At 38.2% G+C, this 24,423-nt stretch overlaps 1 protein-coding gene and 1 long non-coding RNA gene across 2 annotated transcripts in view; one reads left to right on the plus strand and one right to left on the minus strand.

Moving 5' to 3' along the window:
- Positions 1 to 3,995: 3,995 nt before the first annotated feature.
- The window catches only part of LOC103884792, a 35,321-nt gene continuing 14,893 nt past the window's right edge, over positions 3,996 to 24,423 (minus strand). Inside the window, exons 2-3 of the long non-coding RNA XR_001903055.3 lie at positions 19,771 to 19,867; positions 3,996 to 4,507 (exon numbers count right to left, since the gene is read on the minus strand). This is a non-coding gene — a long non-coding RNA (uncharacterized LOC103884792). The remainder of the gene's footprint in view (positions 4,508 to 19,770; positions 19,868 to 24,423) is intronic.
- Positions 23,786 to 24,423, plus strand: part of HPGD (15-hydroxyprostaglandin dehydrogenase) — a 31,467-nt gene continuing 30,829 nt past the window's right edge. The window contains exon 1 of the mRNA XM_003899374.4: positions 23,786 to 24,321. Coding sequence (XP_003899423.1) covers positions 24,229 to 24,321 — 93 coding nt within the window. The 5' untranslated portion in view covers positions 23,786 to 24,228. The remainder of the gene's footprint in view (positions 24,322 to 24,423) is intronic.

Below are 24,423 nucleotides of genomic sequence, written 5' to 3' on the forward strand. Positions count from 1 at the left end.
TGTTAAAACCGATTAATCAATATGGCCATGTCATTATTAACCAAAGTCCATAGTTTCTATTAGGGTTTCCTCTTGTTGTACAACACGAGGAAATATATCAAAGCCAATATTTGTGACTTTGAACAAATGTATAATAACAGGTATTCATCGTTATAGTTTTAAGCAAAATAGTTTCACCACCCTAAACATCTCAAGTGCAATTAAAGATCTTTGTTCTGTCTCCACACTTTTATCATTTCCAGAATGCCATATAGTTGGAACCAAGGTACCCTTTTCAGATTGGTTTATTTCACTTAGAAGTACATTTAAGGTTCTCCCCGTCTTTAAATGGCTTCACAGCTCCTTCCTTCCTTCCTTCCTTCCTTCCTTCCTTCCTTCCTTCCTTCTTTTTTTAGACGGAATCTTTCTCTGTCACCAGGCTGGTGTGATCTTGGCTCACTGCAACCTCCAACTCCCTGATTCAAGTGATTCTCCTGCCTCAGCCTCCTCAGTAGCTGGGATTACAGGCACGTGCCACCACGCCCAGCTAATTTTCGTATTTTTAGTAGAGATGGGGTTTCCCCATGTTGGCCAAGATGGTCTCAATCTCCTGACCTCCACCAGCCTCAGCCTCCCAAAGTGCTGGGATTACAGGCATGAGCCACTGCACCCAGCCACAGCTCATTTCTTTTTAGCACTGATTAATATTCCATTGTCTGCTGTATCACAGTTTATTCATTCATTGACCTACTGAAAGACATCTTGGTTGTTTCAGGTTTTAGCATTTACATAAAGCTGCTATAAACATCTATATGCAGGCTTTTGTGTGGGCATAAGTTTTCATATTCTTTGGATAAATACCAAAGAGCAAGATTGCTAGATGAAATTTCCAATAGAGATTTAGAAGTAATTTGAGTCCACTTTCAAATAACACTATGCCACTTCATGGGTAGTGTAAGTACCTTATAATAAAAAAAAAAATTCTAATTCCTCTCTCTTATCCATATCATTGCTGGCATTCATTACACTTATACATAACCATACATAAACATATATATATATATATATATATAAATACATTGTTGCTATTGTTTTGAACAAACTGTTACCTGTTACATGAATTAGGAATCAAAAATAGAAGTTTTTATTCTATCTTTATTTTTTTTCATTCTCTTCCTATCTTTATGTAGATTCAACTTTCTGACCTATATAATTGTACTTTTCTCTACAGAGTTTCTTTAACACATCTTGCAAAGCAGGTCTACTAGCAACAAATTCCATTAATTTTTGATTGTCTGAGACAGTCTTTCTTTCTGCTTCACTTTTAAAGGATAATTTTGTAGGGTACAGAATTCTAGTTTGGTGGGGTTTTTTCCTCAACATTTTAAATACTTCACTCTCTTCTTACTTGCATGGTTTCTGAGAAAAAGTAGTATGTAATTCTTTGCTCCTCTATAGGTAAGAAGTTTTTTCCTCCAGCTCCTTTCCAAATTTTTTCTTTATTTTTGATGTTCTGCAATTTGAATATAATATGCCCACATGTACTTTTTGTTGTGTTTTGTTTTGTTTTGTTTTTCTTTTTCTTTTTTCTCTATCTTTCTTTGTTTTTTTGCAACTACCTGAGCTTCCTAGATTTGTAGTCTGGTATCTGTCATTAGTCTGGAAAACATTCTGAGTCACTATTGTTATTGCTTCACATATTTCTTATCTCCTTTCTCTCTTCTCCTTCTGGTATTCCCATTATGTGTAGTTAAACCTTTGTTGTTGTCTCACAGTTCTTGGGTACTCTGTTTTTGTAGTCTAGTCTTTTTTTTTTTTTTTCTCCGCTTTTCAGTTTTGGAAATTTTTTTTTTATTGAAATATCTCTAAGCTCAGAGATTCTTTCCTCAGCAATGTCTGAGGGAACATTTACAAAGGGCCAGGCACTGGGCACCATGTGCCATGCTAGGCACCAGATCAGTGCTTTCCAGTCCATTTTATTAACTGGATCAGAAATACGTGAAGATCTCTTGATAAGTGTGTAGATGTCCAAGGACTACCACATGTCCATGGGGAAAACAGAGTACAGGTATTTGTATTTTCTCAATTTTAATAATCTTGGATTTATTTTCAATATTTCTTTCTACCCCATAGTAATCCTCACCAACATCAAGACACCATACTCATTTAAAAAATATTTTTGAGTCCTTTATCTAATCATATATATTCCTCATATCTATCTATTTCCTTCCATCATCATTTTTACTATAGTTTAGTGTATGTTTCTGCTAGGCAATTACAATAACTTTTTAACTGGTATTCCTTTGTCCACTCTTGCCATTTACACTTGTTCTTCCACGGCAGCCAGAGTGATTATTTCAAAACCTAAGGCATATCATGCCATTTCCTTGCTTAGTAACCTCCCAGCATAAAATCCCCATGCTAGTTAATTGATAACCTATTTTAGGAACCATGTCTTCTTATCCCTTGTAAGTCTCTTTCTTTTATTATCATGGGTATGAATTTTCAAACTTAAAAATAAACTTGATTTTCAAAAGGGACAAAATTGTGGTCAATGTGTAATTTGTACTGCAATACTCTCAAACGTTTTTTAAAAATGGAAATAAAGAGAATTTAAGACTATGATCACATCCAAAGTGTTGTCCAAAAGCACTTATTCAACACTCCTAATAAACCAGAGTACAAAGGCCAGTTCAGGATCCTTAACTGACAATCAGCTTATGTAATTTTTTCTCTAAAAGATTTCCATTTTACCATTGTACTTTTTTTTTATCTTTTAAGGTACATGTGAGCTAGATTTCTTTCAAAGTGAAAGACGATTTAAAACTTTAAAATTTGTTTTTATTTCTTTAGTTTTTATGTTTCTTTAAACACCACCATGTGGTCATGGCTGACTAGGTTAGGCTGAATGAAAATAGTGTAGTGAAATATCATGAATTTTGCAGTCAGAAGACAGGTTCAAACCCAAAATACATTTATTAATTTTAGGAACTTAAGGCAATTTAATTAGGCTTTGTGAGCCTCAGTTTCCACATTAACATATTATATGGGCATAGTAATAATAATGATGACTGCAAATAATTGTTGTGAGGATTTAATAATATAATACATGTAAATACAGAAAGCCCTACATGTTAAATGCCTTCTTCTTAGGTGAATCAGAATTAAAAACGATTGCTCTTTAAATTAAGGAAACTGTAGTATTTACCTTCTAGTTTTTCAGTTCCTTAATGGTCTTTCCAATTTTTATGGTTGTTAAAAACCAGCACACAAGGTATGTAAAATGGCTTTATTGAAATAAGCTATTCTTTCATTTTCATATCTTTGACAGGTCTACAAACTTGGAGTCCTTACTAGGATTTCTCTACACCTCTAATTTGGGAATTGAAAAAAAAAATCGCTAAAATGTACACATTTTATACACATACTTCAGGTGGCCTCAAGTGTGGTATTATAAAATTTAAGAATTGGAATGGCCTTCAGAAACAATCTCTTTTACTAATAATTCTGCAAGCAACTAATATTTATTGGATGCTTAATGTGTCAAACATCATGCTAACGGCTTTACATGTAGTCCTTCATGTATTAATTACTCCAGTACTCTTGTATACATTATTTTTTATCTTCCTTGTATACATGAGGGAACTGACACTCTGAAAGGTGAAATAACTTGCTTAAATTCACATAGCAAGTAGCAGTGCCGGATTCTGAAACCAAGTTGATTCACTAGCTTCAAAGCCCATAGATTTACCCACCACATTCTTATAAATCATTAATGAAAACACTCATTAGGGGAACGTCACACACCGGGGCCTATCATGGGGAGGGGGGAGGGGGGAGGGATTGCATTGGGAGTTATACCTGATGTAAATGACGAGTTGATGGGTGCAGCACACCAACAAGGCACAAGTATACATATGTAACAAACCTGCACGTTATGCACATGTACCCTACAACTTACAGTATAATAATAATAAATAAATTAAAAAAAAAAAAAAAAAAAGAAAATGGGCAGGAGATGGTCATATTCACTGGACACCGAGTCTGGCTCAAGGTGATGAGTGTGGGAAGGTGTGTGGGGAGGCTTTACTGCAAAGAAGCGAGTCTGAGGGCTGGCACCAACCAGCAATGACTCCGCTTCCACTTCCGGAGAGCCAGGGGAGACGATTCCGGTTCTCGGATCCCCCTTCTTGGTCACCTGCAAGTCCCAGCTCGCTCTACCTACAGAAAGAGAAGCCATCTCAGTATGATCTTTGTGAACATAGTCGACCTTTAATGACTTCTGAAAGGAATAGAGTTTCCTTGGTGAGCCTCAGAGAGAGTTGTGCCACGTGATGCGGAGAATTTTGCATGTATAACCGTACCAGGTTGTTGGTGTGGAGCAAAGGGAGAGCAGACATCCTCCGTGGAGTGTTTCAGTAGAAAGTGTCACAGCTAGGTCCATTCATCCAGAAGGCTCATCCCTGTGAGAAGTGTGTTCTGGTCATAAGGGACATTCTGTACCTGGCTGATCACCAAGGAACGCTGTCTGGGCAGAAATGGTACACTTGTGAGGCATGTGGGAAACAATTCTGGTTTAGTGCAAACGTGCACCAGCACTAGAAGGAACACAATGGAATGGAGATGTGGACAACGCTTTCTCTGAGAAAGGCTGCAGATTTTAAGTGTCAGGAAGGCACTTCACCTGTGGGAAAGTTGGGAAGGATTTTCTTGGCAACTGTGCCTTCTCCAACACAGGCTACTCACAACTGGATTGAAGTCACACAGCAGCACCAAATGTAGGGAGGCCTTTCACAGCAGAAAAAGTCATTACAAGTGCAGTGAACCAGGAAAGCTTTCAGGTACAAATACAAACTAGCTCAACATCAGGGAATTCACAATGGAGAAAAGGCCTTAGGAGTGTGGCAAATGTGGGAAATTATTTAGCCAAAACTCCACTCTCATTTGTCACTGGATAATCATGCTGGAGAAAGACTTATGAGTATGTTGAATGTGGAGAATTTCTTTAGCCAAAGCTCTGGCTTCATTGAACACTAGAGAATTCACACTAGAGTTAGGCCTCATGTGTATGGTGAATATAGGATATCCTTTAGCCAGAGCTCCATCCTTAGTTAATCACAGAGAGTTCACACTGGAGCAAAGCCCTATGAATGTGTAAATATGGGAAATCCCTTCAACAAAGTCCTGGACTTATTCAACACTGGAGAATCCACACTGGAGAAAGGCTTCCATATTCAGTATAACAACTCAGGGGGAAAATCTCTGTGAATGTAAAGGAGGCATCAAATCCCATACATCTGAACATCCACAGTGGAGAAGTTCCCCAAAAATTCCAGGTAAGTGGGAAGCTTTAAGGAGCTACATTGTACTTTCTAACCTGTGCAGGACAGGACCCTTGCCAGATTTAGGTCACTGCCAGTTTCCGTGGCATAAACCATGTCACCTCTACCACCTGACAGATTCCCCATAGTGTGTATTAGTCACCTCAGTGTAACAAAAGAAAGCAGATGTTTCTGTTCTCTCATTCCCTGGAGAAAATCACGAATAGTCTGCGCCCTTAGGGGAATGTCATTCCTTCCTCTCTGACTAGTTAAGGCATGATCCTGACACAATCTTGTCTAAGAAGATTGATCTAGCCTGAGTATTACCGGCAATTCGCAAATCATTTTTCCTTCTTCTAATTTTGGTCTAATTTGCTTTGCTGCCAAAGCCCACCCAGGAAAGAGTATTTCACTTTGTGATCCTAATTTGTGGCCTGAATGCCAGGATTTCTTTGTAGGCTCAGAGTTCGCCCTGAGGATGGGGAAGTTGTTGTGACATCCTGTAGGACTCTGGGGAGAAGGATGAATCCCTTTTTCTCGGGGATGTCACATAACTCCTAGCACCCCTAAGAAGACTCCAGGCACTGCAGAGGAACCATGTGGCTGGATGTCCAAAACTCAAGTTTCTGGTGTCACTTGTAAGAGGCCAGGCTGAAACCATAACTGGTGCAGAAACACTGAGTGTGATTAATGAGGTCTGGAGGAGACTGCATCAAGGTTGAGAATGGCATCACCTCTGCAGTGTCTCCATAGGTGTTTCAATGGCCGTGGCTATGAGCATGAGTGGGTGCACTCCATGCTGGTGTTTTTCCTGGAACTGACATCACTGTCAGAGCAAATAAGGTTTTGTTTACTCCTGTCATGACCTCAAGGCCATTGCTGCACAGTCAAGAAAATGAAAATAGAGAAATGAGAGATCTCATAGTCCAGCGATGTGGTTTTTGTCACCCTTCTAACATTTCTGTTGACTCATATAGAAATGATGTTTATTGCTCACCAATATTTCCTCCCACTGATGCGGGCTGACTTTCCAAAGGCATGGTGGAGTCACTATAGGGTTGCAAAACCTTATGTTTTCCTTTAAAAAGTAGATCCAGACTTATAAGTCATTTTTAACTTCTATTGAAACGTAATCGGCTTGCTATAAACTACACATATTTAAGGTGTGTAGTTGAGTTGATTATCAGCCCGGGTGATACACCAAGACCTTCATCTCTATAAAAAAATTTAAGAATATTAGCTCCCCTTGGTGGAGCTTGCCTTTAGTCCCAGCTTCAGAGACTTGGATGGAGAATCCCTTGAGCCCAGGAGTTCAACACTGTAGTGAGCTATGATCACAGCCTTGCACTACAGCCTAGGCAACAGAGTGAGACACTGTCTCTTAAAAAAAAAAAACAGAAAAGTGTACAATTTAGGTACTTTCCATGTACCGATAAACTCAGGAAACTGTCAAAATCATGCTAATGAACACATCCAAATATCCATTACTCCTGTACACCTTTCTAAAAATCGTTCCCTGCTCTCATTTGCCCTCCAGACAACCCTTGATTTACCTTTTTTCAAAATAAATTAGTTTAATATTTTCTAGAATTTTATATTATTTTAATTGCAAAGTGTTTTTTATTATTCTTGTTTTCTTCATGTGGCATAATTATTTTAATATTCATTAATGTTGCTTATGTGAATAGTTCATTCTTTTCTTGTGGAGTCACATTCTGTTCTATGGATGTTGTCACTCCATTTATCTGTTAATGGACATTTAGGCTGTTTCTGGTTTTGGATTATTACAAATAAAATGGCATAGTTGAAGTATACAATTTGACATCTGAAACTCTTGAAACTGAAAGTTTCTTCCTACACTTGCAACATATAAAATTACTTTTACGAGGACATAGTCTACCTTTTGTAATGGACATTTTGTATGTAGACACAAATGGAGAGGGATGTATTATGAAACTCTAGAATCCCTTCCCCAATCTTCCATCATTATACCATTTCATAGTCATTCTTGTTTCATCAGCCTCTGCCACATTGCTAGGTGATTTTACTTACAATTCCAGACATCATGTCATTTAATGCATAATTTTTTCAGGATGCACTTCTATAATGTAAGTGTTCTTCCATAGCTCTAATAACTCTCATACAAAATAAAAATATTTTAAAATATTAAAAATGGATAAGCAAATGATTTGATAACCAAATAAAAATACTATAAGTGAGCACTAAGTATATGAAAAATATTCAACCTTACTAACAATAAAGATACATGCATTTAAATAAAAACAACTATTTAATGTTTTTCTTACCCACATTTGGCAAAGATGTAAGTGAGTGACAGTATTTGATAGTTAGAAGGGATATGGTCACCTTCAAATTAATTGGTGGGAGTATACATTGGAATCTCGTTTCTGCTTTTTTCTTTTTGATTTTGGAGTCAGGGTCTCACTCTGTTGCCCTGGCTAGAGTGCAGAGGTGTGATCACAGCTCACTGCAGCCACGAACTACTGGGCTCAAGCAGATATCCTGTCTCAGCTTCCCAAGTAGCTGGAACTAGAGGTGCACAGTAACATACCCAGTTAATTTTTAAATTTATTTTGTAGAGACAGAGTCTCACTATGTTGCCCATGCCTGGTCTCTAACTCTAAGCCTCAGGACCATCCTCTCACCTCAGCTTCCCAAAGCACTGAGATTACAAGCATGAGCCACTGCATCCAGTGATTATCACATTTTTGGAAGGTAATTTGGCATATCCTCATAACTCAGAAGTTTTACTTTTAGGAATTTAACCTAAGGACATAACTAGAAAACTTCAAAAAAGTGTCACAAATGCAAAAATCTACATGTGCAAAAACAGATATTGATAAATTAACTTATGAAATTTTGGCATATTGGAATAGATATGGAATACAGTTTTGTCATTTAAAATAATACTATTAATAGGATAACAAATACATTTTAATTTATGTGCTAAATTTTATAATAATAATAACTTCACTTGTCATGGACAAAAATAATAAAATTAGCAAAATATGTATGGTTTATTATGGATCACAATAATTATTATATAAATACAACTAAGATCAACTTATTTATATATTTAAATGTGAGCCTTTTGTTTCATATGGTTAGCAAAGTCATGAATATTTTGGCAATATTCTGTGAATCCCAATAAACATTTAGTCATTTATGTTTTCCGTGTAGACGACATAATTATATTGTTTTCTATTTTTTAATCGACACATGGATACAATTTGATGTTTTGATACATGTAGATGTTGTATAATAATCAAATTAGGGTAGCTAGCATATTCATCGCCTCATGCATTTTTCATTTCTTTGTAGTGAGAACATTCCAAAACCTCTCTTCAAGGTATTTTATAATATACAATACCTTACTGTTAACTATCTTCACCCTATTATGCAAAAGCACACCAGAACCTTTTCTATCTTCTTGGAACTCTGTATCTGTTGACCAACTTCTCCCCATCCTCCCAATCTCTCATTTTCTCCCCAGTGTCAGTAACCACTGCTCTGCTCTCTACTTCTATAAGATCAACTTTTTTGGCCGGGCGCGGTGGCTCAAGCCTGTAATCCCAGCACTTTGGGAGGCCGAGACGGGCGGATCACGAGGTCAGGAGATCAAGACCATCCTGGCTAACACGGTGAAACCCCGTCTCTATTAAGAAATACAAAAAACTAGCCGGGCGAGGTGGCGGGCGCCTGTAGTCCCAGCTACTGGGGAGGCTGAGGCCGGAGAATGGCGTGAACCCGGGAGGCGGAGCTTGCAGTGAGCTGAGATCCGGCCACTGCACTCCAGCCTGGGCGACAGAGCGAGACTCCATCTCAAAAAAAAAAAAAAAAAAAAAAAAGATCAACTTTTTGTTTTTTTAGATTCGATTTCAAAATGTTAACTTTAAAAAGCAAGTTATTCCACCAGATAGTTTCTTCATATGGCTTACTCAAATCTAGAATTGTTTTGTCTACTTCACTTTAAAGGCTGGAAATTATATCAAAAAAGAGGTTAGTTTAGCATGAGAAATTCTTATTGAACCCATGCTGGCTCCTAGTGGTAACCACCTTGCCTTACTAAGAGCTCAAAAATAATTGGTTCAATATTTAAGCATAGAATTGTGCTGCAGATGGATATCAACGTCACCTCAGTACAATTTCTGGAATTTATATATGATAACCTCTTCCCTAGCCCCACTCCCCCTAACCATCTTGACCTGTCTTTTGAAAACATAGCCATTTGTAAATTTCTGGTCTCTGGTACCCATCACATTCTCCTCCAAGTTTGTTCACAGCAGCTCTTTAATCACAAAAGAAAATGCTTAGACACTGAAGAATGTCATTTGTTGGGATTAATAATTATTACTCATTCTAAAAGTATCCAGGTCATCTTTTTCATTCTTCTGAACCCCTTGTGATTTCAGACCACTCTTGCTTTGTTCTTTCTAGTTCAAATAGTGTTCTCCTGGTTAAAGAAGATTATAAACAAAATAGCACTGAGAAACAGAGGGTTCATCTGATTAGGTCTGCCAAGTTTAGCATGCCCTGCTTGCTTTTGGTTACCTGCTTTTTTTCTTCTTTTTCTTTTTCTTTTTTTTTTTTTCATGAAACTGAAGGCCACAGTAAGTGAAGGCTGCACCACTAAACACTGAAACTTAACCTTCATTAGCTGCATAATAAATTGAACATTTATAAATCACCATGGTAATGGTCACTTCAGTTGTTTTTCAGGAATGTGGGGCAGCTCCTGACCAGTTCAAACTGGTTGACTCTTCAGCTGGGCCTGTGTAAATGCCGGAGAGCATTTTGACATCAGAGGACCAAAAATTCCACCCTCAGATCATAATACCATCATTTTCTGCAAATATGTCCTATGAAATGCCATAAATCCCAACTATGTTTGCATAGATCACTGATTGCTTCATTTTTCCCCCACTGGCAATCACCTTTTCTCATGTCTTAGATGACCCCTCTTGATTAACCCATAAATACCCCTAAGCCTTATCTTCAGGGAGGTGGAGTTGAGACCTGTTCTTCCACCTCCTCCTGGCTACCTCATGAATAGTCCTTCTCTTTTTCAAAACCCATTATCTCAGTGATTGACTTGCTGCAATTGGGCAGGAAGAACCTGGTTGATGATCATTGTAGAAGCTGCAGATACTTGATTATTCACTCTCATCTGTTGCATCAGCTATTCTTGTGGGGAAAAGAAAGAGATCAGCCTGTTACTGTGTCTATATAGAAAGAAGTAGACATAAGAGACTCCATTTTGTTCTGTATTTGAAATGCTGTTAATCTGTGACCCTACCCCCAACCTTGTCCTTGCAAGAGACATGTGTTGCGGTGACTCAAGGTTTAATGGATTTTGGGCTGTGCAGGATGTGTCTTTGTTAAACAAATGCCTGAAGGTAGCTTGCTGGTTAAAAGTTATCACCATTCTCTTAATCTCAACTACCCAGAGACACATACACGGCCAAAGGTCGCAGGGACCTCTGCCTAGGAAAGCTAGGTATTGTCCAAGGTTTATCCCCATGTGATAGGATGAAACAATGTTGCTAAAAAGTTTATCTCAAGGCACAGGATTTTCCTTTGAACTTATTCATATCACAGAGGTTTTTGTTCTTATGTCTTACTGCTAATTTCCTCCCTAAAAATGATCCTATTGTCCTGCCACTCCCCTGTCTTTAAGATGGTAAAGATAATTATCAATAAATACTGAGGGAACTCAGAGACCGGTGCCGGCGTGGGTCCTCTGTAAGCTGAGCGCCGGTCCCCTGGGCCCCCGCTTTTCTTTCTCTATACTTTGTCTCTGTGTCTTATTTCTTTTCTCAAGTCTCTCGTTCCACCTAACGAGAAACACCCACAGGTGTGGAGGGGCAGGCCACCCCTTCAATTCTGTCTCCTCTCCACCTTCATGTAGACATAGATATAGATATCTTGTTTAACATATTTTAAAGAGCATTTTTATTACCCTCCCCATGACGTAGAAATATCAGTTCATGGAAGCCTTCACCTTCATAAACTCTTCTTCAAATCTTATGCATTTCTTTTCATTCTTCTACCAATCTCCAGGTAGCTGGGTCTTTCTTATTCCCTTCTCAACTCCAGTGTTGCTTCCTTAGAAGCCTCCTTTCACAGCTCATCTCATGGAATCCTTCCTTCTCCCCCATTCATATCACTCTACCCCAATCATGTGTTGTTAGTTTTGTTTCACTTATCACTACCTGCAATAATTACTTTTTCTACCTCCTTCAACTGGAAAGTGAGCACGATGAAGATGAAAATAGTACTGTTCCCTTAGGGCCTGTTACTGACCCAGTCACATACTAGATATCAAATACATATCTGTTGAACACAGCGCTGATATTCCAAGCATTAACTGGTACAGCACAGGCAATAAATAATCAGAAGAGATGCCAGCTATCAACAATAGGAGCTGCCCTACTGGTGTGGGTAGACTGCATCGTAGCCTTAGTCAAATAATAAGTAAATTTAAGCATATCTCATCTACCACCTGACCAGGAATTATTCCTGTTTTCCCTGTTTGCTTCTTTAGAACATCTTTCTAATTCCTGTTTATAATATTGAACATTTTATTTAGGAAGTAGAACTTTATTGTAAGTCTCACAAATATTTTCATAGATATTTATATTGATCTGTAGTCATGATATAGCTCTCATACTTTCTGTGAACTTTCCATAATCTCAGGTTGGAAAGGCTAATAATAATCCCAGCATTTCCCTCTTTATTCAATAGGCATACTGAGATGTCAAAATTATTTTACAAATCAGTTCTTCTTTTTGGATTAAAATTCAACACAGAGTCATACCTTTGTTGCCTCATCTATCTTCAGACACTCAAAATGGACAATGTAAATCAGATATTTTTCACATGTTTTGTTCTTTCAGTAGAAAATAGAAAAAATATACCACCCTTATCAGATAAAGCTTTCATTCTGTGCCACATGTCACTCACTCGCTCTACTCACATTCACCAGATAATAAATTGTTTAAAATCAGGACTTATTTCTTCTTATGTTTCTTTTAATTCCTGCCACCCAGCACCAGACCTTGACTATAAGTGGGATCATTACGTTTAAGTTGAACTAAATTGAGTGTACTGATTTATCAAAGCTAGACTTTTATAGGTACTACAGATAAATAATAATTTCACATTTCTCTTGATCCTTTTGTGTTGACCCACTTTCTCCTTTAGATTTTTGTCTTTCATTTGTGCATATGCTTTCAACTTCCTTGTGCCCACATTCAGATACGTTTATTTAATATAATGGATAGACTTATCCTGCCATATTCCAGTTCTGACTGCCATCTCACTAACTCATTAAACATAATGTTGAGATCATGTTTATCTACTTATGGTTCGATCTACATTTCATTTTACTCATCACTGACACTCATATTGTGTAATCAGTTTTCTTTTGCTTTCATTTAAGAGTTACAAGAAAACCCTTCCAAAGCATCTGGGTTTAAATTTTATCTAGTTATTTCCCCTTTCCTCTAAACATTTTGCTGAAGTCAAGTCTCTCAAAATGAGTCCTATTTTTGCAGGAACTCACTGAGATCAACTAAGATTTGATGATCTTTCTAATACTGTGCTATAAACTTCACATACATCTTAACATTTAACCGTCATGAGAACATTCTATAAAAAACATTATTGCTTATTCTTAAGTTGTATACAACTGATTTGAAAAGGATTAAGAAATTCACTGCTGGTTACAAGTGGTAAGCTGATATCTGTGTTTCCTGCTTTATTTAGGAAGAGCTTTCCTTCCCATTCTTCATTTTAAAACTCAGTGCAGAAAGTCTTGTTACTTAGCACCACCTAAACATATAGTTACATTAAGTCCAAGATCTTATTCCTAGTATAAAAATTATAAAATTTGCTTAAATATTGCAAATATTTCTTCTAGAAATATTATTCATTCCACCACAAATCAGAAAATGATAGTAATGGATAATGAGCCTAAGAATATTTGGCAGATTCTCAAACGTATAGCAGAATAATACTGTGACAAGGCATAGGGTGGCATCATGTTGGTCAGATCTCACATATACTTACAGAATGAAGTTGGAACAATTTACCAAATATCTGTAAGCTTCAGTTTCTTCTTCTGTAGATTAGAAGAAGAAACCTCATTGCAACATTTTAGGAAATAAATGAGATAATGCGTATAAACCTCTAGGTATAATACCTGTTGCAGAGTAAGCCTTTAAAAAATGCTAACTATCATCATCGTCATCATCACCATTATCATTATTTTGAAGACTCTAGGCTAATAATATACATCTGTTTAATTATATCAAGCCACAGTAACCCTGAACATCATAATACATACCTCTTCCTAGACTAATGTGAGATTTCTGGGTAACTTTCAGTACCTATAAATCTTGTTATTTTTCTCTTCACAAAGATAGCTATGTTCAGTACAAAATGTACTCCCTGGGAATACTTGATCTAGCCCCTAAGTATAACCCAATCAATAACAACTGTGTGACATAGGAGAGACACTTAATTGTTTTAATCTACTTATCTATAAAATAAAGGGATCGAAACAGACCACAAGAAGCAAAGTCTTTATCCAAACTAAAGTTCTGAGATTTCTTCTTGCGCAGCTCTGTCTTGTGGTAAATAATTAACATCTATGGTAGCAAAGAATAAATTATTCTCTAGTTCTAGTTTGCTAAGTTGATGTCTAGCTCTCTGAGAATATTACACCATTTTAACTCCAAAAATAACAAGACACAGCAGCTCTACTGTCTAGTGGAAATTAATAAGCTAATGACCTGAAACAAAATCAATGTAATGCCAAATAGACATACTATAATAATGCATTCTTGAAATAAGTGTAGTCATCTGTGACTGTCTGTTGCCTCATTAATCCTGACAAAATCCCTACAAAGTATTTAAATAGTTTGTAGCGGAAACATTTTTGTTTTAGTAGGAGAAAGAAAAACCTTATACCAAACAAGAAATTTGCATATTTTGCCTAAAATTACCCACAAGATTGAGGAACAATCTAGAAGAAACTGGATCTGTGAACTTCCAGCTGAGTGTCTGTAAGGAGGATGAGAAATAGTGAGATACGCAGATGGAGAATAAGGAAGGAGATGTTTTCTTCTTTCCTTTATTCGTATCTGAACTGCCTACGAAAAACAGATGAGGCCAATTCCCAAAGTGTCTTTTCTTTAAAAGAAGTTTTGTAATAGTGCTGTATTCTCTCCACAGAGTGAAACTGTGCAAAAACTGAATTTTCGTTCACAGTGGGTCTCCGGGAACATACCTGGTCTTATCTCACTGTCAAGTCAATCACTTTCTATAATTACCGTTACTTAGAGCTTCCCCTCCTGGACAGTTTCTGTGCTTCTGAGCAGAGGAAGACCTTGATTTTTGGGCGAGACACTGAGATGCCTATTCTTGGAAAAGTATGCTAACGTTTTCTTTCTTCCTTCCTTTCTTCCCTCCGCGTCCCTTTCTCTGTCTCTCTCCTTCTTCCTCTCCTGATATTGGTCTTGGTCTCTACCTCTTTCTCTGTCTCTCTCTCTCCTACTCTTTGTAAAACAGACTATTGCCTCTAATTCCATAAGATACTTAGGTTACTTGCACGGTTACAGATAAAACTCATAAGGATTATCATCAGTAGGAATTTTTCTAACAATAACTTGTGCAGTTACTCATACAGTGTATTATACGCTCCCACCGTTGCAGATTCAAAAAGTTGACAGAAATCAGGGAAATTTAATTCCAGAGCAGAGTGCCAGTGATCCAGGATAGTTACACAAAAGTAAGTTTAAAAAGACAATTTCAGTGTCAGGATTCAATTGAAAAGCTGATAACCAGTTGTCTTGATATGTCCAGATATATTTAAAAACAAAATTCTAAAAATTTTTTTTGTTTTTAAAAGAAGGAGTGTTCTAACTCTCAGAACCAAAAATATATTCACTGATAAAAGTTTTGTTGACCTTAGTTCATAAAGGATATTAAATTTAAAAAATCCTAAGAATTTATGAAACATGGAAAAAAAAAAAAAAAAAAAAAAACCATGTTAAGAGCCTCCTCCAAGTCTAGGCAATGGGCTTCTGAAAGTTGTCTTCTCTTGACACCAGGTACTGAGGAATAGGACCTGTTTTGACACCAGCTAAAAAGACACTCAAATCACTAATGACCCATGAGCAACATATTCCCGTTCACGACTCTACATCATTTCTCCACAGAGGACTTCAGTTGTTCACTCGAGTGCTCTGAGGTTTAGGTCAGTTTTGCTAGTACCCTCCAGAGGGTCTCCTGTCTGATAAGACTGCCTATTTGAATAATCACAGAATGAAGAAACTTATTCTCCCCACTATGCATGGGAGGGTCCAAACAGTATGTGGAATCTTTTAAGTGCAGAAAACTTGCATTTCCTTCTCCCCATCATAATGTGAAATTAGGAAAAGCTAATCTGACAATTCGTTCATGACCAGGAGGGTTAAATTGCCAAAAAGTAAAAGGAGTTTGTCCCAAAGAATTTTCTAGGACTGATATGATTTGGCTGTGTCCCCACCCAAATATAATCTTGAATTGCAGTTCCTATAATTCCTACGCGTTGTGAGAGGGACCCAGTGGGATATAATTGAATCATGGGGGCGGTTTCCCCCATACTGTTCTCATGGTAGTGAATAAGTCTCAGGAGATCTGATGATTTCATAAGGGGTTTCCCGTTTCTCTTGGCTCTCATTCTCTCTTTTCTGCCACCACGTAAGACATGCCTTTTGCCTTCTGCCATGATTGCGAGGCTTCCTCAGCCACATGGAACTGTGAGTCCATTAAACCTCTTTTTCTGTATAAATTACCCCGTCTTAGGTATGTCTTTATCAACAGCATAAAAACAGACTAATACAAGGACACTACCCAAAAGTTCAGAAAGAATAAATACATTGCAAAGATGAAACTCCTCAATCAAGTGGAAAGAGGTTTCTTTCCCCAAATTTAAAAGCCAAATGTATAAGCTGACATCCAGTGTTATACACAACATATTTGCTTTCATTATTATGAAAAGTATGACAAACGCGAAAATGGAAAATGCAGATATGAGTGGGTGATTGTCACCAGAAGTCTCACTGACGTTCTTTCCCATGATTCTGTCCTGTCAAGTCAATTCTCGTGATTAGCATCATGATGGAACACTCTACGCCCTTTCTGTTCTCAGGAGGGACGCCTGAATTTCTTTGTTTCTTCCCAAAATCCTAGATCCTATAACAATAAAACAGGCAAAATACAGTTGCTGTGGTTCCATTGCCCCTGACTACAATTCATTCTCCGAGTTAAACCAAGATAATCTTTCAAACACCCAAAACATAGAGGTCTCTCTAGGTTTTAAAGCCATTCAGTGACTTCCCATTGTCTGAGAGTGAAATATGAAGTCCATTTTATGGCTTAAAATGTTCGTAGTGGTGTGCCTCCTTCCTTCTTCTCCAGCCTCATCTTCTGCCATTTCCTCATCCCTCATCAGCATCCCATGTTCTAGCCTTTCTTTTAATTGTTCAGATACACAGCATTCTCCCTTTCTCCTGGACGCTAGAATCTTCAGCTCCCTCTGTTTGCACTACCTCTTCTTCCCTTCTCCTAACTTCTGTTTTACCCATAAACATTTTTCAGACTTCAGGAGAAACAGCACTTCCTACAGGAGACTTGCCTCTTCCCCCTCACCATGTTAAGCCCCTCTGACATGGGCTGCCATATATCTGCCTGTGACCAAATTATTGTCTGCACCCCCAATGAGGCTACAAGCTCCATGGAGGTAAGATCATTTGTTTTATTTACTGCATGTACTCATGCCCTAGCACAGGACATATCTGTGGCGGCCAAAAAACATTTGTTGAATAAATTGTACAAATTATATGAGCACAACATGTTAAGTAGAAGTTACTTTAGAGTAGTTGTTTATGACTGATACCACCCAATATTGGAACACATGTGTAGAAATGCCTCAAAAGTTCTTCTTCCTCAGTCTTCAGGTCCACCTGTAAGTGATGAATTTCTTTTCCTCTTTCTCTGTGTCACAGATTACCACCACGTGACCATTTGGCAACTGAATAACTTTGACCATTAGATTCTTCTCCCATTACTGAACTGAATGGCCTTTCTGTTCTTGCCGTTTGCAGGAATGTGTGATGTTTTGTTAAGTACATATCACAAGACTGGCTCAATCCTTAATGCATCCATCTGTCAGTTTCCCCAATACAGTTTTGTCAAAAAACAGAATTCCGTTTCCAGATTGGAAAATATATGTGTTGTGAGCTGAATTGTGTGTCCCCCCACAAATCCTTACATTGAAGCCCTACAGCCTAATACCTGAGAATGTGGCTGTATTTGAAATTAGAGCCCTTAAAGAGGTGACTAAGTTAAAATAAGGCCACGTGGACTGTAATCCAATCTGGCTAGTGACTTTATAAGAAGAGGAAATTCACACACACACATGAACACACATTCACAGAGAAAAAGCCTTGTGAGGACACAGCGAGAAAGTGACCATCTGAAAGCCAACAAGAGAGACCTGAAGAAACCAAACCTGCCAACACCTTGATCTTGGACTTCCAGCCTCAGGAATTGTGAGAAAATAGATTTCTGTTGTTTAAGTCACCAAGTCTATGGTATTTTGTTATAGCAGTCCTAAGAAACTAATACACCAAGAAAAGTTAGAAATATCTCACCATATTCTGGAGTCGAAAATCTATCTGTATCATCGTTCTTTCTCCATTTTCAACTAAGCATCTCTTAATCCAGAAATAAATATGAATATTAAGGAAGAAACTTAATAAGAATATTTCATTGATCACCAAATTTGTGCCAGGCATTGTACTGGGTGCTTCAAGGAATGTCAATTTGTTCCCCTTTTGACAGCTCAGGAAACAGGATAAGGGAGGTTACGTAATCACCAAAAGATCATACAGTTAGCAAAGGGGATGAGACAGCATTTGAGTATAGATCTAAGAGAATTCAGTGGAGTAGACAAAGCAAAGGCTTTGGAGCCATGTGACTTGGATGCGTACCCAAATTTGTTGCTAAATTCTGGTATCAGTCACTTGTCTTGCATGAGGCTCATTTTCTTCATCAGTAAAATGAAGGTAATACTACTTAATCGTGCAGGGTTAGCAAAAAAACTAAATGAAATAACTTATAAAAGACCAGAAACACAGTAGCTATTTAAAAATAGTCAGCTCCTCTATTGTAGCTTGTGGTAGCAAAGCTAAGACAAGCCCCCAGACCCCATTACTAGTAGTCACCGTCTTACGCCAGCAGTGATTTTTTGTTGTTGTTTGTTTGTTTCAACAAAGAAAAAGCTGATTTTTGTATTGATTTATATGTGATTATTTTAAAATTCAGTAAATATGTCTATCAGGTGAGTGACTGGCCTGCCTAATCTGAGCCTGGGCCTGTGAGTGAGTACTTCTTGGAATGTCTCACCACTGTGCATGGGATGAAGGAAAAATGAATTTAAGACTAGCCTGGCCTAACAGGTCAGAACTGAGCTGACAGACACTAGGGTATGGGAAAATATATGTTTGCTCATGAGTGCTGATTTCAGTCTATTTTCAACTTCTATTTCTTAAATAAATCACCATTCAGACAGGGCTAAATGTATTGCTCAGCTACAGTTATCTCAAAATTAAGAGTTTAATTTTCAAAAAAGAAGTAATAGGAGTCAGTCACACCTTGAGTCAAAGCCTCCTCCTTCATTTTCTAGATAAGTGACCTTGACCAGATTCCCCAAACTCCTTAAACATGTTTTTCTCATCTGTAAAATGACCACAATAATAACTACCTCACAGCTTGGTTGTGAATAATAAATGCAATTATATATGTATACTGCTTAATGATAATAGCATTTATGTAACATTTGCTATGTGCCAGTCACCGGTCTAAGCACTTGACCTGTATCTAACTTAGTACAGTCTTCACAACAACTTTATGAAATAGGTGTTGTTATTATCCTCATTTTACTGATGAGGAAGCTGAGATTCAGAGAAATTAAGTACCTAACTATCCAAAGGTCACAGAGCTAGTAGATGGTAGAGCTGGATTCAAGCCCAAGCAGTCTGATTACAGAGGCTGTGCGTGTAGACAATAAGAGATGCCTGCTTCTGAGTAAATATTCAACAATCAACACTTCTAATTGTGTTAAAGGAATAATCACCTCTCTTAACTTGGCATCAGTGTGTTGCATTTGTTTTTATTTTAAGAGAACTTTGTTTGAAAAGCTAAATCAAATACAGCTCTCTACATGCTAGGAAGCCATGTGTCATTTCAAACATACCCACTCTCCATGTCTTCAGGCCTTTGACATTTGATACTCCCTCCTCTAAGTATCTTTGCCCTCCCACTTTCTTCAACTGTTTTCTTATGCAGCTATCAGATCTCTACCATGGAAACACCAATCACAGGATCATAAGGAGCTTACTGTCTCTGGGTGTCTTCAAAGAGGACTGTGTCTTTTTCTCTGGATCCCTTCCAGCTGATGCAGCACAGCGCCACCCAAAGTACATGCGCAATACACGCTGACCAAAGAAAAGTAGAGATAAATATGAGATATGTGTTCAAGAGAAGATGGAAAATTTTAATAGGATGGTCAGATTTCCCATAGGTTGTGATTATCTTTTTATATAACAGAAATATATTGATAATGGGTTTTTGGAGAAGAATGTTCTCATATTTTACATTAAAATTCCATTTTGAATTTAAAATATCTATGGAACATTATATGTGGTGTATTATAAAACCAGAAAAGGGCTGCTTACCCAGTCAACATCTCCCGAATCTTCTGATTTTTATATGCATTTCTCAGCTTCTGTGTTCAGGACATTATTTACTCTCACTTACATTAGCTATGTATTTCTGTCATCACAGTGATTTGTGTTATAAAAAACATAATTCTTAGCAAAAAAGAAGTTAAATTTGAGATAAACCATCATCCATATAATTTTGCAAAAACATTCTTATTTATAGGCTATACATGTGAGTGTCCCTTATTCAAAATGCTTAGGACTAGAAGTATTTTCAGATTTCAGAATTTTGGGGGGATTTCGTAGTATTTGCATGTACATAATGAGATATCTTGGGGCTGAGACCTAAGTCTAACCACAAAATTTATTTGTTTCATATACATATTATACATATAGCCTGAAAATAATCTTATGTGTTTTAATAATTTTGTACACGAAACCAACTTTGTATTAAGTACTTACATGTGGAATTTTCCACTTGTCATGTTTCAGATTTTTGGAGCACTTTTTAACAAAATCTTTCATTTAAAAAAGATTATTGCTTAGGAGTGGGGACCAGGGAGGCAGTGTATAATGACACTATCTTTATTTTGTTAGATAAGTGATTTATGTCTATTTGGAGACTTTATGGCAATAAATGATCTAGTAGGTTAGCCAATTTGGTTGGCCTGACTGCTATCTACCAAAAAGATTTAATTTGCTCAGTGTTCTACATGATTTGGTCATCAGGGACATTTGGGAGGATTTTTTCTATTGGGAGATATATTAGGTTAGGCTGTGACAGCAAATAGAAGCAAACATGCAAAGGCCCAACAGATTAGAAGTTTATATCTTGCTTACATCGCAGTCGAGGAAGGCTCAGATTTTGGAGCACTTTGGATTTCAGATTTTTAGACTAGGAATGATAAACCTGTGACTGACACATGGCTTCCTGGCATGTAAAGAAGGGCCACAAGAAAGACACGGGGCATGGGACACCTCAGATGTGATGCCCAGGAGTTTAGATATTTTAAGGATTTTAAACATGAGAATATCTAAACATGATCAGATCAGTTTTAGAAATTTTCCTAGGAGAAGTGCAGAAGCTAAATTGGATGTAAGAAATGTGGAGCAATTAAATGAAATAAGTCAGGTACAGAAAAATAAATATTGCATGTTCTCAGTCACATGTGAAAGCTAAAAAACACAAAACCTTATAGAAGTAGAGAGTAGAATTGTGGCTATCAGATGCTGGGAAGGGTAAGGGGAGGTGTGTATAGGGAGAGGTTGGTTAATGGATATGAAGAAACAGCTAGAGTAGAGGATAAGTTCTAGTGTTTTCTAGAACACATGTAGGGTGAATATGGTTAACAATAGTTTAGTGTATAGGTTCTAAAAGCTAGAAGAGAGGATTTTGAATGTATACAACACAAGCAATCCTGATTTTATCACTATACATTGTATACATGTATTGATATATCACTCTGTACATATATATCACTTTGTATATATAGATCACATAAATATGTACAGTTATTACATATCAACTAAAAAGGGAAAAAATCATTCCTTACAGAGATCACGATTTGGTAAACAGTTTAATTCACTGAAATAAAGCATCTCACAATGAAAAAAAAAGCGGGGGAGGGGAATTTGGAGGCAATGAGAAGCTAACTGCTGTTGCTATCATAGGAGAAAATATGAATCTGGACAGTGGCAGTGGAAATTGAGAGGAGGGAAAGGGATGAAGGGGTACTAACTTTTCTCTAGACCTCAGTCCTTGCTATCTACTAAAAAAACCTATTCCTCACACTTTTCTCTATCTCACATTTATTATTCATAAATATTTCAGAAGTAATATGTTGGGACTACTATTAATGTAACATTACTTTGTGGCAAGCTCTGTAATAGTTTTTAATATGTTTTACCTATTTTAATTTTCACCATTTTTTTTTTTTAGAAAAGCTTACTTTATAATAAGGAATCTGAGACCCAGAGTTGAAGCAAATTGCCCAAGGTTACACAGCTGGTCAGTAGCAGACACAAGATCCAAACCCAGTTTGTCTGAATCCAATGCTGATGCCCTTGTGCCTCACTCACCCACTGCCAAACTTCTTCCTGTTCTTCCACTTGTCACTATCCTTGACCCGTTGCACTTTGACCTCAATCAATCTTCTTGTCTTTTCTTAAAAGAAAAACATATTTGCTATCTAATCTTTTCAACTACTATCCAGTCCATTTCTCTTTCCATGTAACCTTGGTCTTCAGTCCATGACAATATCTGTCTTCTCACAGGTCATTTTCTGCTTTAATTCCAGCTGTTCAGTTTTTGCGCCTTCTAAATTTACTCACACTAAATATTGTCCTGAAAAATTCAAAATATTTCTCCATCCTTTATTCCCTGGTGCTCACCTGAGTACTTTGCATTATTAACTACTTCTTTCTTCTTGAAACTACTTCTCCCACAAAAACTGCAAACCGGTGTTCTCCCAACATGTTCCCATGTTACCCCAGCAGTTCCTTTTCTGTCTTTTTTGCCAGTTCCTTCATCAGAAACTTCTATGTTCTATGTTCTGTGCAGGCCATTAGAGGAGCTGAAGTTTTGTTCGGTTCCTTGTTTTCTTTTTGTCTTCTACTATTATTTCCTTTCAATATGACCCCTCAGTTTACTCTTCATATTACAATTTTAATTATCATCCTTAAACATCTATCTTCCTGTCTTACTTTCTCAACATTTTGTCAAGACCTAATTTCAAATTAATGTTAAAGACATTTGCTTAGCAGCTTACCAACAACACGACAAGACACATTTTACACAGTCTCCTCATACACTCCTTCCCTGCCCAGCCAGCCACCTTTCTCAGTGTCTCCCTTGGAAACAGGCAAAAAAGATATAAAAATGATTTATTCTGCTGTTAGTCTCAATCTTTTGCTCAACTCCCATTTCCCCCAAGTATTTAAAAATTTTTTTCTTTAAGAAAATAAATGCCAGCTGGGCACAGTGGCACATGCCTGTAATCTCAGCACTTTTGGGGAGTCCAGGGTAGGAGGATCTCTTGAGCCCTGGAGATTTAGGTTGCAGAGAGCTGAGATTGTGCCACTGCATTCTAGCCAGGGAGACAAAGCAAGATCCTGTCTCAAGATTAAAAAAAGAAAAAAAGAGAAAAAAAAAGGTCAACCAATTACGTTTACAGAATTAAAATTGCAGCCTGCCTCTGACAACATGAGAAAAAGAGAAAAAGGTCAGTGGAATAGCCCTTGCTGAGTGCAAGTCCGCATACAGCTAGTCCTGGAGTTCCTGGAGAGCAAGGAACGTCTGTCCCAAACTTGACTCAGAGCTTCCAAAGTTGGCATATTTCAACAAGTAAACATTCCATTGAGCCAACAATTTGCTAGGCTACCAGCGGGTCTGGAGGGCCTGTTGATGATGGCAGTTCTTGTGGGGATATCTCAATATGACACACAATTGACACTGATCAGAAACACAGCGCCAAGGAGACTCTAGTCCTAGCCTTGAAATGTTATGATTCCAGGTTTTCAGGACAGAGCAGAGTTCACTTCTCATCTCCAGTATGTGTAAAAATTTGTCCAAAATGTAACTAAGAAGAAAACAATGGTATTAGTTACTTCTGCTCCCTGTCACCCTCAACCCTAGTGATTATGACATGGGAACTCACACAAAACTTTGAGACAAAAGAGCAACAAGTCTGCTTTATTGTTTGCTTGTTTGGTTCCCGAGTCGGGGCCGGGAAGGAGTGCAGGGGGAGGAATCCAAGCTTGCAAGCCTCTGCTCCGCTCTCCTTCTATCCAGTTGGTCTTTAGGATACTGAAGGAAACTCTTCTTCAGAAATAACCTTTTAACTTTTCTTCTGTCAGCTGTCTGCCAATCACGGAGCCAGAGGCTGAGGGGAGGCTTTGAGCAGGGCTGCGAGTCCCGAAGGCAAAGATCGCGAAGCTTGGCTCTCCGGAGCGCTCAGGGGGCAGGTGACACAGTCGTGGGCTCGCCGGCGGGGGCTGGCTTGACAGTTTCCTCCCCGCCCACTGGCAGGGGAGCGCCCCGCCGGGCTGCACGCGCGCGCGCGCAGGGGGGACATAAAAGCTGCGGCCGCGCGGAGACGCGGAGCTCGCCCACCGCCCGCCCCAGCAGTGGCTGCATCATGCACGTGAACGGCAAAGTGGCGCTGGTGACCGGCGCGGCTCAGGGCATAGGCAGAGCCTTTGCAGAGGCGCTGCTGCTTAAGGGCGCCAAGGTAAGCCCGGCGCCCAGCCGCGGAAATTTCTCTGCTCACACACTCGGAGACTCGTCCCGCCGCCCGAGGTGCACTGGGGGAGACAGGGAGGCCGCGCCCCGC

This window comes from Papio anubis, chromosome 3 (assembly GCF_008728515.1).
Source record: "Papio anubis isolate 15944 chromosome 3, Panubis1.0, whole genome shotgun sequence".
NCBI classification, from domain to species: Eukaryota; Metazoa; Chordata; class Mammalia; order Primates; family Cercopithecidae; genus Papio; species Papio anubis.